Genomic DNA, 17,476 nt, shown 5'->3' on the forward strand with positions numbered 1-17,476 from the left:
ATCTCTTCTCCTTGACCAAACTTGATCATGATAATTATGCAGTGTTCATTTTTGTTTCTTGTTCTTTCTGTTTATATTCCCGTATTACAGCATTGTTAGAGTTCTTACATTGACTCCCTGTTACTCAGCCATCTTTCCATCTCTTGTACTTGCCTTTCAAAAAAATTTAAATTAGTTGATAAATTCCCCATGTCTCCCTAAGTCTTTTTAGATCCCCCTTCTCCCTTTTCTTTCTCATCAGAATTGTTTTCTTTTCTTTTGAATTTCATTATTGAGCTTTGTTTCTCCTTTTCTTGCAGATCATTGATTATAAAAAGTCATCTAGTTCCAACCTTTTATTTTATAGTTGAGGAAACTAAAGTAGAGAATAGGGGAAAGGTTTAAAGGACTTGCCCCAGATGATGCATTAAGTAAGCATTGATTTTGGGTTTTGGATCCATGTTTTCTGATTATAGAGCCAGTGTTCTTTCACATTGTACATTTAATGTTCTATCCCAATCTAGCTAGTTGTCCAACTGTGCTCAGGTTTCCTTCTCTCTCTCTCTCTCTCTCTCTCAAATTTAATTTGGGGTGGGGGCAATGAGGGTTAAATGACTTGCCCAGGGTCACACAGCTAGTAAGTGTCAAGTGTCTGTGGCCAGAATTGAACTCAGGTCCTCCTGAATCCAGGGCTGGTGCTTTATCCACTCTGCCACCCAGCTGCTCCCGGTTTGCTTTTCTCTGTTAGGAACACTAGAAAGGCAGCCTGGCTTGGCTGAATGAGAGCTGGATTCAGCAATGGGAAGGACATGGATTTGAGTTCTGTCTCTAACTAACAATACATATGACTCACATAGGTTGCAGATAGGCCCTGGTAGATATAGTATCCTACCTAAGTGAGATCATGAGCCTAGATCAAAAAGAAAATCATTTCTATGCAAGTAACTAGTTTCTCCTTATGGGTGAGATTAAGATCTGGGATAGTGGTTCTTCCCTTCCTCTCTCTCTCCCCCTTCCCCTTTCCCCTTTTTCCCCTTTCCCTCTAGATGTATGACAATATTGAGGCAATACAGCAAATTACTTGTTAGCAACACTCTTGGCAGTGAAAGAGCTCACATTGATGTCCGTGTAATCAAAAGTCCCCCCCATGTTAGGGATTTTTAACCTTTTATTGTGCCTTGGACTCCTTTGATAGTCTTGTGAAGCCTATGGACCCCTCCTCAGGAGAAAAAATGCATTAAAAATACACAGAATTGAAAAGTAAACCAATTATTGAAATAGTTATCAATGTTAAAAAATAAAGCACATTAATGGACTTTAGGTTAAGAGCCCCTGACATATAAAGAGAGAGACAGAGCCATAAGACAATGGTTTATATTAAGGGACTTGTACTTAAATGTGTATGTGATAGTCTTTCAAAAAATACATTCCTTTTTCATAAATGTACTTCTGGGGGCAGCTAGGTGGCGCAGTGGATAGAGCACTGGCCCTGGAGTCAGGAGTACCTGAGTTCAAATCCGGCCTCAGACACTTAACACTTACTAGCTGTGTGACCCTGGGCAAATCACTTAACCCCAATTGCCTCACTAAAAAAAAAAAGTACTTCTGTATATATGGTTTGTGCAGTAGTTTTTCAATGTATGCATTGGGGTTTCTTTGACCTGTTATTTGTTTTTGAATAAAATCTCTATGAGGAACATATCATTATAAATCTTAAATCCTGGGACATCTTTACAAATGTAGTTTCAATAATCAGATTAGAATTGCATGTCTTCTTTTTTTCCCCATAAGCTACAATTGTTCAAACTTGGACATTTCTGCATGTATTATGTCTTTATATCTGATTTTTGTTCTTAAAAATGTAATAATGTTTTCCCTTATCTGATGTTTTTAAAAAAGAAACTTGCTACCTAACATCAATATTTTTATATATTTCCTTTATATCCTGCAGATGGTGCTAGAATCATGTCTCATTTCAGTCAAAAGAGGAAAATTACTTTTCAGAATGAAATCAAGTGAATGACATGATTGAAACGATTCCTTTGTGGACTTAATTTAGAAGATTTTTTTTGTTTGTTTTTTGTTTTTGGTGAGGCAATTGGGGTTAAGCGACTTGCCCAGGGTCACACAGCTAGTAAGTGTTAAGTGTCTGAGGTCAGATTTGAACTTAGGTACTCCTGAATCCAGGGCTGGTGCTCTATCCACTGGGCCATCTAGCTGCCCCTATTTAGAAAAATTGCATACTCTGTGTGCTTTTATACTTAATGGAAAAAAAAGCAGTATTTTTTTCATAACAAGCTATATTTTTATCAAGAATGACCTGTAGCTTTTGGTAGTCGTGGAAGTGTTTTAGTGGCACATCAAGGGTAGAGTGAGATGCCACTCCCCATCGTTAGAGGAGAGTGTTACTCGTGCCAAAATGTAACCAACCATTCTTTCTCTTTTCAGTCTGTGGCTGCACCAGCCAATGTTGTCACAGTTACTTCAGTGCAGCCTTTGAATACTGTAACTGCTCTGAAGCCTTCAGTTATTGGAACACCAGCAACCCCCTCCCAAGAAAGCACCCAGAAAATTGAGGCCCCAGCAGCTGTACAGCCTAGTATCTCTGTGGTAATACTTACTTTATGATTATTTATTTATTTATTTATTTATTTATTTATTATTTTCCTTGATTTCCATAATCTGTTATCTAAAGATGAATACCTGTACTTATTGTAGTGTTTTATCCTTTTTTCTTTATAACTAGGAAATGTTGGAGAATGTGACAAAATGCAAGAACTTCCTTGCAATGTTGATAAAACTAGCATGTGGTGGATCTCAGTCCCCAGAAATGGGGAAGAATGTGAAGAAGCTTGTTGAAAACTTATTGGTAAGTTCTTTATTTTTCTTCCTCCCTGTATTTTGGGGTGTGTGATGTTTAAAATCTAAATTGTGGTCGCCTTAAATTAGAAGCTTTGGCACCAGTCCTTGGGCATTAAACATTTATTAAAGCATACAGATATTCCCATGGAGTTCAGAAAGTTAAGAAAAAAGCCTATTTAGCCTAGAGTTCTAGCCTGGTCTGGTTCTTCCTCAAATCCTCTGCCCCAAGCCTGCTTCAATCACGAACTCTCTCCAGCAAACTGATTGTGGAAGCTTTTTATAGGTCTGGAACAGAGGTGGTCCTTACACACTGCTTCAAGCTGATTGGTTGGTGTCATCCAAATCCATTGGTTCTGAAGGTGTTCTCAAGTTGTGATTACAATCCAGTTAACCTGAAGTAGGCTAATCAGCAGTTAATCACTCTCACTTGATTCAATCAGTCTAGATTAATATCCAGGTGGGTCTTTGAGTATCTGCTAAATCTCATTATTTCATCACATTCCCCCTTTTGTTTCTTCTAGGTACAGGTTTTCCTTGATGAAACAGTAAAAAATAGCTTTGCCAGTAATCAAATCAAATAATGAAAGTTCTTAAAAACTTGAATTGAGAAGATAAGAATTTTTAAAAAATCTTCATTTCATCACCTTTTGTATCATTTACCTTATTATCCTCATGCCATTATGAGAAATTTAAAAATCTAATATAATTGGTAACAGATGTCAAGGCCAAATCCAACACTGTATTTATCATGACATCTGAGATAATTATGGGGATTACCATTGAGCAATATATACAGCATATGCAGTATGCCAGGCTTAAAATAGGTGGATGGGATATACGTCCATGCCACTGAACATATTGGAAACTGAGTCAGGCTTAGTGAGAGGAATAGAAGCCAGGTGTAGAATGAGATGGGTGGAATGAAAACTTCCAGCCATCTGTGCAGTACCTGGACTTCATAAGTGTCTCCCCATCTGTGAGAGTTCAATGCTTGCTCTTGTATGTATTCCTCTCATGGGTAAAGGCAATTAATGTCTTAAATGGTAAATTCCCATAATCCAAGTCTCATATGGATTAAAAAATTTGAGGATAATGATAGCAAAAAAATGTGAAATGATCACAAAAACTGTGAATTTGCTTTGAGTCAGAACATAAGTTACAATGTACAATGATTTTCTAGAATTAATTTACACTTGTCATAGTAATCAATTTACCAAGGAAATACTTTATATAATTTGATCAAATAATCAGTTGGAAAAACAAAACACAATCTTAAAAGAATGAAAATCTCTATGAAAACAAACTCATACTATTAATTTCAAAATGTAGATACAATGGCATAAAAAGGAAACCTTTATGTAATATTTGAACTGACATAATTTCTCTGAGTGAATTTAGAGCATTTTTGCTTTCGATATCTAAAATCTCCACATCTCATATTAATATCTTGCTGTCTACTTCTGCATTTCGGCAAAATATGTGCCAGTTTATGGCAATAGAAGCAGATTCTTGAAATATGATGATGATAAAGTTTCTCTTGTTTTTCTTCAACCCCTTTATTTTCTCTTTCATAATACCAATGCTTTATAAAGTTATTAGTTAAAGGCAAAAGCAGGTAAAGATAAAACAGAAAGTCCACAAAAATGAAGCATTAACATACTTATAAACATAAAATTTCTTACCCAATGTGAAGATCAGAAGGTTGAGGGGTTCAGGAATCCCTTCGTGGTCGCCAAACTGTGATGTTTAAAATCTAAATTGTGGTCACCTTAAATTAGAAGCTTTAGCACCAGTCCTTGGGCATTAAACATTTATTAAAGCATACAGATATTCCCATGGAGTTCAGAAAGTTAAGAAAAAAGCCTATTTAGCCTAGAGTTCCAGCCTGGTCTGGTTCTTCCTCAAATCCTCTACCCCAAGCCTGTTTCAATCACAAACTCTCTCCAGCAAACTGATTGTGGAAGCTTTTTATAGGTCTGGAACAAAGGTGGTCCTTACACACTGCTTCAAGCTGATTGGTTGGTGTCATTCAAATCCATTGGTTCTGAAGGTGTTCTCAAGTTGTGATTACAATCCAGTTAACTTGAAGTAGGCTAATCAGCAGTTAATCACTCTCATTTGATTCACTCAGTCTAGATTAATATCTAGGTGGGTCTTTGAGTATCTGCTGAATCTCATTTCATCACAGAGTGTGTGTGTGTGTGTGTGTGTGTGTGTGTGTGTGTGTGTGTGTGTGTGTGTGTGTGTGTGTGTTCACACAGCTGAGGCTCAGGTCCTTTTGACTTCAGGGCCAGTGCTTTGTTTACCTACTTGACTCCTTGGCAAGTTATTTCTAACATGCCTTGCAAATATTAAAACAAGTTGTGCCAGCTTGACTTAGCATGACAGGAATGATGTCAAGTACCAATGAGAGAGGCATCAGAAAAAGGGAAACTGTATAATCATCATTTAAAACCTTTTGTTTGTTAAATGGTCATGATAAGTTGAACTTTAATTATAGTTTGGGTCTTTAAAGCAAAGCACTTTTAAAAAGAAATCCCAAGGTACAACTAGTTTGCATGTCATTTAATCCTAGAGTAAAATGTCTCTATTGATCTGAATATAGGCCTTACTCCCGGCCGCAGTGCATCTGCGTGCAACCCCCCCCCCCCCCCCCCCCATAGTTTACAATCTGTAAGAGGCTAAAATTCTAGCTAGTCTGTCTAAAATATCTAATGAGTGGTCGGTCGCCAATAAATTAGAAGCCATAGCAAGAGTTTAGACTTTTAAGCATTTATTAAGGAGAATAAGAATTTGGTGAAGAGAGAGAGAAAGGCTTAGATTCATCTATCTATTAAAGGGAGAGAGCGCATGTTTAACTCCACTCTCTACCAGAGTCCTGCCGAAAAAGAGTTCTCACAAGCAAAGTTCACTTCCTGAAGCCAAAGAAAAGCCATATGGCTTGCCCTCAGGCGCCTTCTTCTCATGGCTGAGCTTTCCTACAGTAGCTCTCCAGCAGGTGGCGTCATTCCAATCTTTACACATCAGTGGTGTCAAACTCAAATAGAAACAGGATCCCTGAGGACCTGGATGTTGACTTAGAAAAATACAAATTAACATTATCTGTGTTGTATTGTATTTTTATTTATTTTTTACATGTTTCCTAGTTATATTTTAAACTAATTTGGGTCCTACAGGAGTTTTGCTGGCCACTTTTGTTGGACACTTCTGCTTACAAGCAGTGATTATTTTCAGTATTGATTTATGTTTTTTGCTTTCAGAACTTTTCATTTTAGTTGTGTAAACTTCTATTCTGATTCAGTACCTAACATGGTTCCTGGCAAATATTAAGTACTTAATAAATGAATCATTATGGTCTGGGTGTGGGGTCCCACATGTAAAGTCCTTTCCCTGATGAAGGTCAGAATTGATTTGTGAGCATTGAGAAATTTAACTTGCCCTTGGTCACACAAATAACGTAAAAGATAAAATTAGAATACATGTCTTTCATGACTAGCCTTTATTCCACCCTGTTGCTTTTTATGTCTACACATATGTACCAGTATATATGAATATATGTGGGTATTTTATGTTATGGTTTTTTTTTGGGGGGGGGTGTGAGGCAATTGGGGTTAAGTGACTTGCCCAGGGTCACACAGCTAGTAAGGGTTAAGTGTCTGAAACTGGATTTGAACTCAGGTCCTCCTGAATCCAGGGCCAGTGCTCTAATCAGTGCACCACCTAGCTGCCCTTATGTTATGTTTTAATTATTTTCTGTTATGATTTAATCTGTCAAAAGATCTGTGATTTAGTAGTTTTGTATACTCTTTCCATTGCTACAGATGACACCCCTTCCAGATGTTAGTAAATAGTCATTAGAAGTCTCTGTGACAGAAAAGCTGCTCCCCTTGTGGTCCCATTTTTGTGATGAGCCTCTTTAGACTAGCTGAGTTCTCAGTTGGTAGCTACAGAGCCTGTTCCTCTGGCCTTCTTTCCTTCCAAGTTATTCCAGTTTGATGTGGAACCTTGTGCTCTGCCTTTAAGAATATAGGATCGTAGCTATGTCTTATGGTATTGGAGTAGGAGATAAGGGCATTTGTGGTATAGAATACCACTCCTCCTTTACTATTAATATTTTAACTAGATTTAGGGTGTTAGTAACATAATATATTTAAAATGAAGGCTAATTTTGCTTTTCGAGGGGGTAAATATTCAAATGTTCTGATATGTTGAAATGTACATTGGTCCTAAATGGTTTGTGGGGTTTGCTTTTAAGTGGGGATCTGCTGAGGATTTTCCTTCAAAACGAAAAGTATAGAAAGGAAGTCAGAATTGATGACATTTTAGTCCATCACAATCTGGTCCTCACCTACCTTTCTAGATTTATTTCATATTGTTCAGTGTTATAGCAAAACACATATCCTAGCAATTTCCCCAAACTAGCCATGTCATATGTGCCTTTCTACAGTTACAGTCTTTTTGTACTCCATATGTGAATGTACTTTTCCCTCTTAGTATTCCTAGATTCCTTCAGGGCTTATGTTATGTGCTCCTATACCCTTTGTATTATTCTCCAGTGCTAAGTTTTCTCTCATCATGATACCTTATATTTTCTTATGTGTACATTCCCTTAGTAGAATGTAAGCTTAAATATAAGGACTGAGCTGTTAAGAATTGTCTTGTGTTCCCAGAGCCTAACGTAGTACTTTACCCAGAGGTGGCACTTAATAAATATTTGAATTGATTTTTTTTTTTGGAAGCAGATATGATTTTCAGGGATTTTTTCTCTTGGTTTAGTCTCTCTATATTCTTTTAAATACACTCGCCTTAGAATGTCTGATCTGAAATAGCATTTTAAAAAGATAATGTTTTTGTTTGTTTTGTTGTTTTTTCCTCTCTTCCTGCCCTTTTTAAAAGACTTCTGGGTCCCTCTATTTTTGCCTTTTAAATCATAAGCTTGTGGAATTGGGGATATTGCTTCTTATGCTGGGGAAATAATTTTAGTTTTAGACCATTCTGCATGCCTAATTCATTAGGACTGAATTATTATAATATGTGTATTGCTATAAAATTTACCCACAATTGTTGCTTTTAGTTGAGACTTAGTTTTATGTTATTGAAAGTTTCTTGTAATTGAAAAGTATCCATCAAGATGAATCTAAAATACATATTTTGGCAGTTCTTAAATTATTTTTTTAATTAGCAAAGCATTTTATTATTTTCTTCTCAGGATGCAAAAATTGAACCAGAGGAATTTACCAAAAAATTATACATTGAACTCAAATCCTCACCTCAACCACATCTTGTCCCTTTTCTAAAGGTAAGGGTTTTTTTGGGGGGTGAGGGGAGAACAAGAGGAAGGATGAATTGGGAAAAGAGGCAACTATATGATAAAATTATTTTTAATTTGAATAAGTTTATGATTTTCTTACTTTGAAGAAAGCAGTAATAAAACTACTAGTGGGAAACATTATGAAGTGAAATTTTAAGAAGTAGAGCATACATTTTTTTAGCTTGTTAAATTGGGGAGAAAATTGTCTTTATACACTTGGAGTAATCTAACCTATTTTATTCTGGCCTTTTTCTTTTTCTGTAGTTTCCTGCAGTTAAAATTTTTCGAGAGAAATAATATTTTGGACTTGTATAGTGTAGACATAAACTAGTTTGTGTCACTTGCAAAGGTACATCTATCAGAATGGTTTGTAGATTTAGAGACAATCCTTTTCCAGATGCCCTTGCCCTCAGTGACCACTTAGTTAATTTTCCTGTCTCATTGACTTATTTGCTGCCAACTTTCTTATCTCTCCTTAGGACTGACTCAAGACAGGTTCTGCAGTGGTATGACTGTCAGTGGTGCGGGAGGGTGGGAAGATGTGCCCAGGTCCTTCAGGTCACTTATTTCTTTTTTTTCTTCTTTTCTGATGGTGAATTCATTACAAATTTTTAATTTCAGAGTTTAACAATTATAAATGCTTGTGTATATTTAGTCAATCAAGAATCAAACCTCGATCTAAGCTACTGCATATACATATTGAAACAAAAAGTACAGGTCATGAAAAAAAATGCTTGAGGGACTTCTTTACCATAAGGAAATAATGATGTTAAACTATCGTACACATGGAACATCATAAATTGCAAAGTCAGCATTTTATGTTACTGATTTTATTAACTTTTAAAAAAATACAACTCTAGTTGAATATTACAACAAAAACAATAGCTAGTAGTGAGTGTGTTAAGATGATTGTAGTCCTTCACATTCACTATTGCATACAAAAGCCAGCATTACAATGGAGAGTATTCACTGGCCCCCATTAAGAGGTTTGACACTGAACCCACTTCTGGGATGATGCTCATCATCCTTATAAGTTTCTCCATTGTAATGGCAACTTCTTTCTTGAGATGGGTCGAAGTCCACCAGTTCTACCTGATCCATATCTTCAGTCTCCTCTATTTCCTTTCTTTTGGGCAGTAACTTTTCCAACAAAGATAGCTTATCTGGTAAAAGAAAGCCATTCTCTGGGAAGTTTACCTTAAATCCAATTATTAGAATTCCTTGCTCATAAGGTCAACGATAAATTGGCATGCTTTTGTTCAGCACACCTTTGATATCTCCATGTTTAACAATCTGACCAGGATGAGAAATATTGACTATAGTTCGATCGTCAGGAGTTGTTATTGGTTTCTGAAAGCCACACAATGCTTCAACCAACTGGCTACATGAAAATGAATGTCTTCACTTCATCATGTAAATATAGGATTGTCCTTCTTATCCGAAACAATCATAATATCTCCTGGCTCAGGTCCTGGCTCCTGGTCACTTTCACCATGGAATGTTATCTTCTGACCATCTTTCATTCCCTCATCATTACGAACCTCCAGAATCTTCTTCTCTTGAACAATTTTTCTTCCATTACAGGTTTTACATCGATATGGCTGATTCGTTCCTCATGCTTGTGGCATTCCATGCAGACTGAATGAATTTGCTAAACCTGATGAATTCTTATTTTCATTCCAGCACCTCTGCATTTGGGACAGCATTCTATACCTCCTTTCTTACCACCCCATCCTTCACATTTATCAAAAATTACATTCTTTTGCAAAGCCAGTTTTCTCGTTGCACTGTTTTATAAATCTAAGGTCACCAACAACTGATGAACAACATTTTTACCTCTCTGTTTACTTTGCATTCTTCTACCTCCTCAAAAAACATATCGAAGATGTCCTTTGGAGAACCAAAGCCACCACCAGAACCATCCTCTTTGATGGCTTGTTCTCCACCTTTGTCATAAGTCTCTTTTGTTTGCATCAGAAAGCACTTTGTAGGCTTGAGAAATCTGTTTGAACTTTTCTCCATTTGGATTCTTATCTGGGTTATATTTCAAGGCTAGTTTTCTATGCACCTTTTTTAGTTCTTCTTGGGAGACATTGGGTTTTACCCCCAAAACACCATAAGTCATTCCTTCACCATTTTTTTTTCTTTGGGGCAATGGGGGTTAAGTGACTTGCCCAGGGTCACATAGCTAGTAAGTGTCAAGTGTCTAAGGCCGCATTTGAACTCAGGTACTCCTGAATCCAGGGCAGTGCATTATCCACTGTGCCACCTAACTGCCCCCTTCACCATTTTTTATAGCCAGCTAGTGGGGCTTGAGGTATGCTGGGTGTCAAAAATGTCCATTTCCAGGGTGGGGTGAGAGAGCTGGTTGGGATGTTAGGGGATCGAGTAGAAGAAAGAGAAGATTAGGGGAGAGGGGTGCTAGTTTTTGTTCTTGAAGCTTGGGCAGCAGCAGCTGATGTCCTTTCCTTCTTGCGAGTTTTCTGGAAAGTTCCTTCAGGTCACTTTCAAGGCTGCTTTGGTTCACCCTGACTGTTCTCCTGAATTACCCTTGTTGCTAATTTCTTTGAAATACCTCATAGATTCTGGTTTTTTTCTGAAACTTAGATAAGTCAGTCATGTTTCAGTCCTTTGTATTCAAAGACTTAAGCAGGTTTCACTGGTAAAAGGAGGAAGGGGGGGGGCAGCTGGGTGGCGCAGTGGATAGAGCACCAGCCCTGGATTCAGGAGGACCTGAGTTCAAATCCAACCTCAGACACTTGACACTTAATAGCTGTGTGACCCTGGGCAAGTCACTTAACCACAATTGCCTCACTCCCCCACCCTCCTTAAAAAAGGAAAAAAAGAAATTAAAAAAAGGAGGAAGGGGAGAAGGGTGATGGGACTAAATCATTAGGTATATTATTTATTAAAGAGCTTATTCCCTACATGTTTCCCTTTGTTAGCAGAACTCTAAAATTCAGAGGGCTGTGCATGATCTGTAGCTGGTTAGGCAATAAGAGAAATTTTAGTTTCTAGTTAGGGCAGCTAGGTAGTATAATAAATAGAATGTTGGACTTGTAGTCAGGAAAATCTGTGTTCGAATCCAACCTCACACATTGTTTAACTGTGAAACCTTGGGTAAGTCACTAAACTTATCTGTGCCTCAGTTTTCTCATTTGTTAAATTGAGAAAATAATAGCATCTGCCTCACAGGGTTGTGAACATCAAATTTGATGAAACCACCCTAAAGCACTATATAAATGCTAGCTCTAAGTTTTTGAAGATATGTCATATGAAAGAGGGAAGACAATGATCGTGTTTGAAGCAACAGGTAGTAGCAGTGGAAAGAAAAGTCAGTCAGGTGGGGTGGGTTCCTCAGTACTTTGGAATTATTCAGTATTTTTTTTTATGCCTCCTTTACCAAAATGTTGATTCTTTTTTTTCATGATTTTCCTGCATCATTCTCATTTCTCTTCCCAATTTTTCCTCTGTCTTTCTTGCTTGATCTTTAAAATATTTTTTGAGATTGTTTCCATCTGTTTGGAGGCAAATGGGTAATGGAGAAGATGATTAAGCTCTGTGATCACAAAGGTGTGATCATAATGTAATAGCATTGTTTCTTTTAGGTTTCTTGTAAAATGGTTGTCCAAGGCAGTTCAGTAAACATTTGAGTCAGAGACCATAGTGCTAAAGGAAAAAAGGTAGTTTAATTTAGAAAAGTTCAGAATATTTTATAGTAATAGAATTCTTGCGTAAAGAAATATGAACTTCCTCCCTCCCTCCCTCCCTCCCTCCCTCCCGCTTCCTTTCTTTCATCTATCATCTGTCTCTCTCTGTCTTTCTAGCTATCTATGCCACATGGTTGTCTGTTACATTGGTGGTTATTTTGTCCAACTTTGCTCTTGATTCAAAAATTTCTTGTAGAGCATCTTAGATTAATTGCTTATTCAACTTTTGCCTTTTCAACTCACTTTCTTTCATGGCAGTCCATTTGAATGGATTTCAAGGTTTGGGGATCACAGAACCTGGAGAAAGATACCTTAAAGCTTTTCCTGAGATCTCTCCCAATTCTAGATGTGATTTGTGAGTTAGTGCAGTGTTCCCATTTTATAGATGAGAGATTGAGGTGCACAGGGCCAAATGGCTTACTCAGTCAAATATTAAGTAGCAGAGCTGAAATTGAATCTCACATTTTCTAAGTATAATTACAGTGTATTTCCCCTACACCATGGCTGTTTGGTTTTTTTTGTTTGTTTGTTTTTGAATGTTAGTCTGAACTTTTTGATTAGCTAAGTAAGGAGAGAAGGGGGAAGGGAAGTGAAAGGGAAGGAATAAGCATTTGTACAGCATCTGCTTTGCAAATATAATCTCATTTGATCCTCACAACTTTTATTATTCCCATTTAACAGTTGAGGAAACTGAGGCAAAAAGAGGTTTAAGTTTCACACAACTATTTGTGTCTGAGGCTGGATTTGAATTTGGGTCTTTCTGACTCCAGGCTCAGAGCTCTATCTACTGCACCACTTAGATGCCTCGAACATTAATAAAATGGATTACTATGGGACCATGGAATTCAGATTTTAAGTGATAGTAATATAAATGTGCCTTGATGCTTCCTCTGGGTGAGTCTTATGAAGAGTTCCAAGGAATAGTAGGAGCATAAAGCAAGCTAGCAGATGTTAGCACTTTTTAACTAATGAAAATTATCCTTATCCACCTCTGTGTTTTCATTGTATGGGAAGGGAAAAAGTGATTATTCTAATGATTAAACTCTGTGATCCAGATACATCTCATGGAAGAAAGTTTTATAAGTTTAGGTCACTATCATCTAAGTGTCAGTGTAAAGGTTTGGCTTCTCATACTTGTCAGACTTTTTAAAAAAAAGATTTGTAATTTTCATGCATTTAAAAATGTTTTGCTTTTTAAAAATCATTGAAATTCTGGAGAAAAATTTTATTTTTCCTCTCATTTTATTCAGGCTAGGTATAGTCATCAGTAAGAACCTTCTTTTGTGTTTTGAATTTTTATCATGCCTCTCTAAAAGTGTTATTGCTATAATCAAATTTCAGGGGAACTTTCCTAAATTACTGACTTTATTAAATTTTTTTTTTTTTTGGTGGGGCTATGGGGGTTAAGTGACTTGCCCAGGGTCACACAACTCATAAGTGTCAAGTGTCTGAGGCCGGATTTGAACTCAGGTCCTCCTCAATCCAGTGCCGGTGCTTTATCCACTGAGCCACCTAGCTGCCCCAATTACTGACTTTATTGAAGATTTATATTGGGGATATTAGAAATGACAATTTATTGAACTATTTGATAATGTTTAGGATTATACATTCAGCTTTCACTGTACTTTTTTTTTTTTTTGCTTAATGGAAGAAATGACATTTTAAAATCTTATAGAGACACTGATGTATAACTAGTTTCATGATATACTGCTTGGCTTTTCTCATTTCACTCAGTGTTAACTAACTTTGAATAAATATTTTAAGTGATTTGGGTTTTATGGATCTTGTTGACTTAAAGAGGAAATTCTTTCTTATCCCTTTCTTTTTCTCCAATGTTATCTCTCAACCTTCTGGCAGTTTTTTCCTTACTTTTTCCTTTCTTTTGTCTTGCTTTTTTGACTTTACCTCAGTCAGGCATGATTATCACTTAGTCTTCATTTAGAGTGAAGAAAGAAGTCAGCAGTACTTAATCCTTATAATGGAAGAATGAAAATATTCTCTAGTGGATTAACATAGAAATAGTTTAAAACTACTTTTTTGGCCGGAAGAATTAATTTCTTTTTGTTTGTTTGTTTGTTTTTTTAGTGAGGCAATTGGGGTTAAGTGACTTGCCCAGGGTCACACAGCTAGTAAGTGTTAAGTGTCTGAGGTCTGACTTGAACTCAGGTACTCCTGACTCCAGGGCCGGTGCTCTATCCACTGCGCCACCTAGCTGCCCCTAAGAATTCATTTCTTATTCCTAGCTTTTAGTTCTTATAAAAATAGATTTTTTTATGTCTTTTTTTTTTAATAACACAAAAATTTCTCCCAGCTTCCATCCTCCTCTCCTTTTCTGGGGAGTCATTCCATGTAACAAATAATTGATTTTTACCTTTTAATGCAGTACCTGAAAAGTTTTAATTTCAGCTTTTGCTTTCCAAAAAGTGGTGATGCTATTTGGTAATGATCATCTGGCTTTCTTAGTGTTTCTTTCTTTCTCTATTTTCATCTTATTTCCTAGAACTCAATTTTTAAAATCATGAATCTTACTTTATTTAAGCCCCAGTATTGATCTGGTTTGTATATAGCTGTCATCTCTAAGTTTTGGGGAATTTAGATGAGTGTTGTATATTTTAATTTTGTTCTTGTATAATTTAACTTTATTCCAAAGTACAATTTAATATTTGTATATATTGAAACAGTTTTTAATAATGTTTTTTAAAAGCACTAATTTCCTCACAGCTTTTAGAAAGACTTCCATTCTAGAATTGACATACCATGATTGAATAAGTGACTAAATTTGATGACAGAAAATAATTTTGTCTGCAATATTTGCCAAGGTTGAGTATGTGTTAGGTTTCGTGAGGCAATTAGGTAGCACAATGGATAGAGCACTGGGCCTGGAGTCAGAAATACTTGAATCCATATTTGTCTTCAGACATTACTGTCTGTATACATGGGCAAATCACTTGACATCTCTCTGCCTCAGTTTCCTTATGTAAAATGGTGATAATAATAGCACCTGCTTCCCAGGGTTATTGTGAAGATCAGATAAAATAATAATTGTAGCAAGCACAGTGCTTGGCAAATGTTAGCTATTATTATGGTTATTGTTGTTTTACTGGTAAGTAAGATTTTTGTTAAAAAGCAAACATATTTAGGATTTTCAGAGATATGGAAAAACAGGAATGTGTATGGTAAATAATAATTCATTAAATACTATTTGCAGTGTTTTTTAAATTGTTTTATTGTTTGGTTCCTAATGATCAGTATTGAATTTTTTTATTTCTAGAAAAGTGTGACTGCCTTACGACAGTTAATGCCCAACTCCCAGAGCTTCATTGAGCAGTGTGTTCAGCAAGCTTCTCCCCAGGTCGTCATTCCTACGTGTGCCACAGCCACTCATCTCCCCCCTGTTGTGACCACAGCTATTTCTTCAATCCACACAGAAAAGCCCCTCCTTGTTTCTGCAGCACCGACAGCAGGCACTGTCTCCATTCAGACTGCAAGTCCTGTGGCTGGACCGGGAGGCGTTGGAGTTGTTGCCCTTCACTCTGCAAGCCCTCTTACTGGAGCTGGAGGACCCACAGTGGGAGCTGTTGCTGTCCACCCTGTAAATCCAGCTTCTGTTCCAGGGGGTGTGACTACCAAAGCTGTCTCACTCCATACTGTAAGTTCAACCACTAGTCCAGCTGGAGTAACAGCTGGGACTGTCTTCCTTCAACCTACAAATACAAAGCCTCTCGTGACCTGCGGTGCTGCTACAGTAGCAACTGTCTCACTCCAGCCTGAAAAACCCCTTATCCCCGGGGCAGCAGTAACACTGTCACTTCCATCAACGAAACCCACTGTGTCTTCTGGAGAAGTTGCGGGACCATCTATTTCTCTTCCAACCTCAAAGCCAATTGTGAATTCTGGAGTAGCCACATCTGCCTCTGTAAAGCCTGTCATTGGGCCTCCTATTCATATCAAACTTACACAGCCTGGTTCCTTCCTTTCACAACCAGCCACTACTCCACAAACTCTGAAAGTCAAACAGTTAGTGAGTAATCTTTTTTCTCCTCTAACATAGTCATAATAATTTTAGATTAAGTTCAGTTGTTTTTGTTTTGCTCTAGTCTTGGTAGCAGTAGAGGTTGCAAGGAAATAAAGGGGCTAGTGGAAGAAGGCTATTTGTTGTTGATTGGTTTCATTAGTATGCTTAATAATCCTTTATTTTATTAGTTGAAAGTTTTGTTGAAACTAGTTCACTAGTTGAAAGTGTTGCCTTAGATTTTATCTTCAAGGAATTGTAAGAGCAATTGCTAGGGACAGCTAGGTGGGACAGTGCCTAAAGCTGTGGGCCTGGAGTCAGGAAGACCTGAGTTCAAATCCAGCCTTAGGTACTTACCAGCAATATGACCCTGGGCAAGTTACTTAACTTCCCTCTGTTTTGCCCAGTTTCCTTATCTATAAAATGGAGATAATGTCATCCTACTTTCCAGGGTTGTTATGAGGATCAAATGAGTGCTTAGCACAATGCCTGGTACATGGTATGTGCTATATAAATGTTAGTTATTATTCTGTAGAGTACAGGCATTTGGGTAAAAGAATCTGCATATCAATACACAAGCAATAGTACTCTTGTAGAGTTCTTAAAAGCAGTTTAAGTTTATACAGGACTCTAATTTACAGAATGTTTTCCTTATACCAATGGTAATGTAGATGAGCAAACAGACTGACAGAAAATTGGTTTAAGTAATCAGTCACACAGCTAAATTTTAGGATGTATCTGACACAGACACAAGTGTTCTTTCCACCATACTATAATTCTGTTCCGTAACTTAGACCATAGTTCTGTTTTTGAGACTGTAAGTTTTCAGTAACATCCTGCAGCTATTTAAATGCCTCTTTTATGACAAGTTCTGTGCTGATTCTGGGGCAGTAATAGAGATAGACTCTATTTTAAGGAGTTTAGCCTGGTAGGAGAGTTAAGATGTGTACAAAAACTTCAGCTCAGAATGGAAAAAGGACAAAGGACATAAGGAAGGAGGGAGTTGAATTAAGTATGGGAAAGTGAGTAAGGCAAAGTTTTTGAGTTTTGGGTACAGATAGAGAGATTCTGTAATCCACCTCCATACTTCAGGGACAACCAATGAGTAGTGATGATTAGAGCCCTGGATAAATCTGTTAATCTCCTACCTACCTCTTTTTGGGTCTGTCAGTCCCATGAATGGAAAACATTCATTGCATGGCCCATGGAAGGCCCAAGGTTAATTCCAAGAATAGGACATATCACGGGACTATTAGCCCCAAGAGGAGACAAATATATATATATATATATATATATATATATATATATATACATACATATATATATATACACATATATATATATGAATGATAAAATTGTCCCAAGGTAGATGGCCCACCCTGAAGAGAAATGACACTTATATATCCTTTATGTGTCATCCTTATGCGTATTTGTATGTCTTTGGTCATTCCTCTGGAAAAAAAAAAAAACATTTCTGGCAGTGTTTTGGCTTTTCTTGGTGTACTTTAAGAAAATTATAACCAAGAAAGAGCATTGTGTCTGGTTAAATGGTGAAAAGTTCTTCCAATTCTTTGTATTCCTTCCACTGTTCTTTAAAAGAAT

General features: G+C 37.0%; 1 protein-coding gene and 1 pseudogene across 1 annotated transcript in view; one reads left to right on the forward strand and one right to left on the reverse strand.

Annotated features, from left to right (window-relative positions):
• TAF4B (TATA-box binding protein associated factor 4b) overlaps window positions 1–17,476 on the forward strand; it is a 204,762-nt gene that overhangs the window by 59,742 nt on the left and 127,544 nt on the right. Inside the window, exons 4-7 of the mRNA XM_043975081.1 lie at window positions 2,428–2,589; window positions 2,726–2,848; window positions 8,051–8,140; window positions 15,134–15,883. Coding sequence (XP_043831016.1) covers window positions 2,428–2,589; window positions 2,726–2,848; window positions 8,051–8,140; window positions 15,134–15,883 — 1,125 coding nt within the window. The remainder of the gene's footprint in view (window positions 1–2,427; window positions 2,590–2,725; window positions 2,849–8,050; window positions 8,141–15,133; window positions 15,884–17,476) is intronic.
• LOC122736955 lies at window positions 9,119–10,277 on the reverse strand (annotated as a pseudogene).

This window comes from Dromiciops gliroides, chromosome 1, assembly GCF_019393635.1.
Source record: "Dromiciops gliroides isolate mDroGli1 chromosome 1, mDroGli1.pri, whole genome shotgun sequence".
NCBI classification, from domain to species: domain Eukaryota; kingdom Metazoa; phylum Chordata; class Mammalia; order Microbiotheria; family Microbiotheriidae; genus Dromiciops; species Dromiciops gliroides.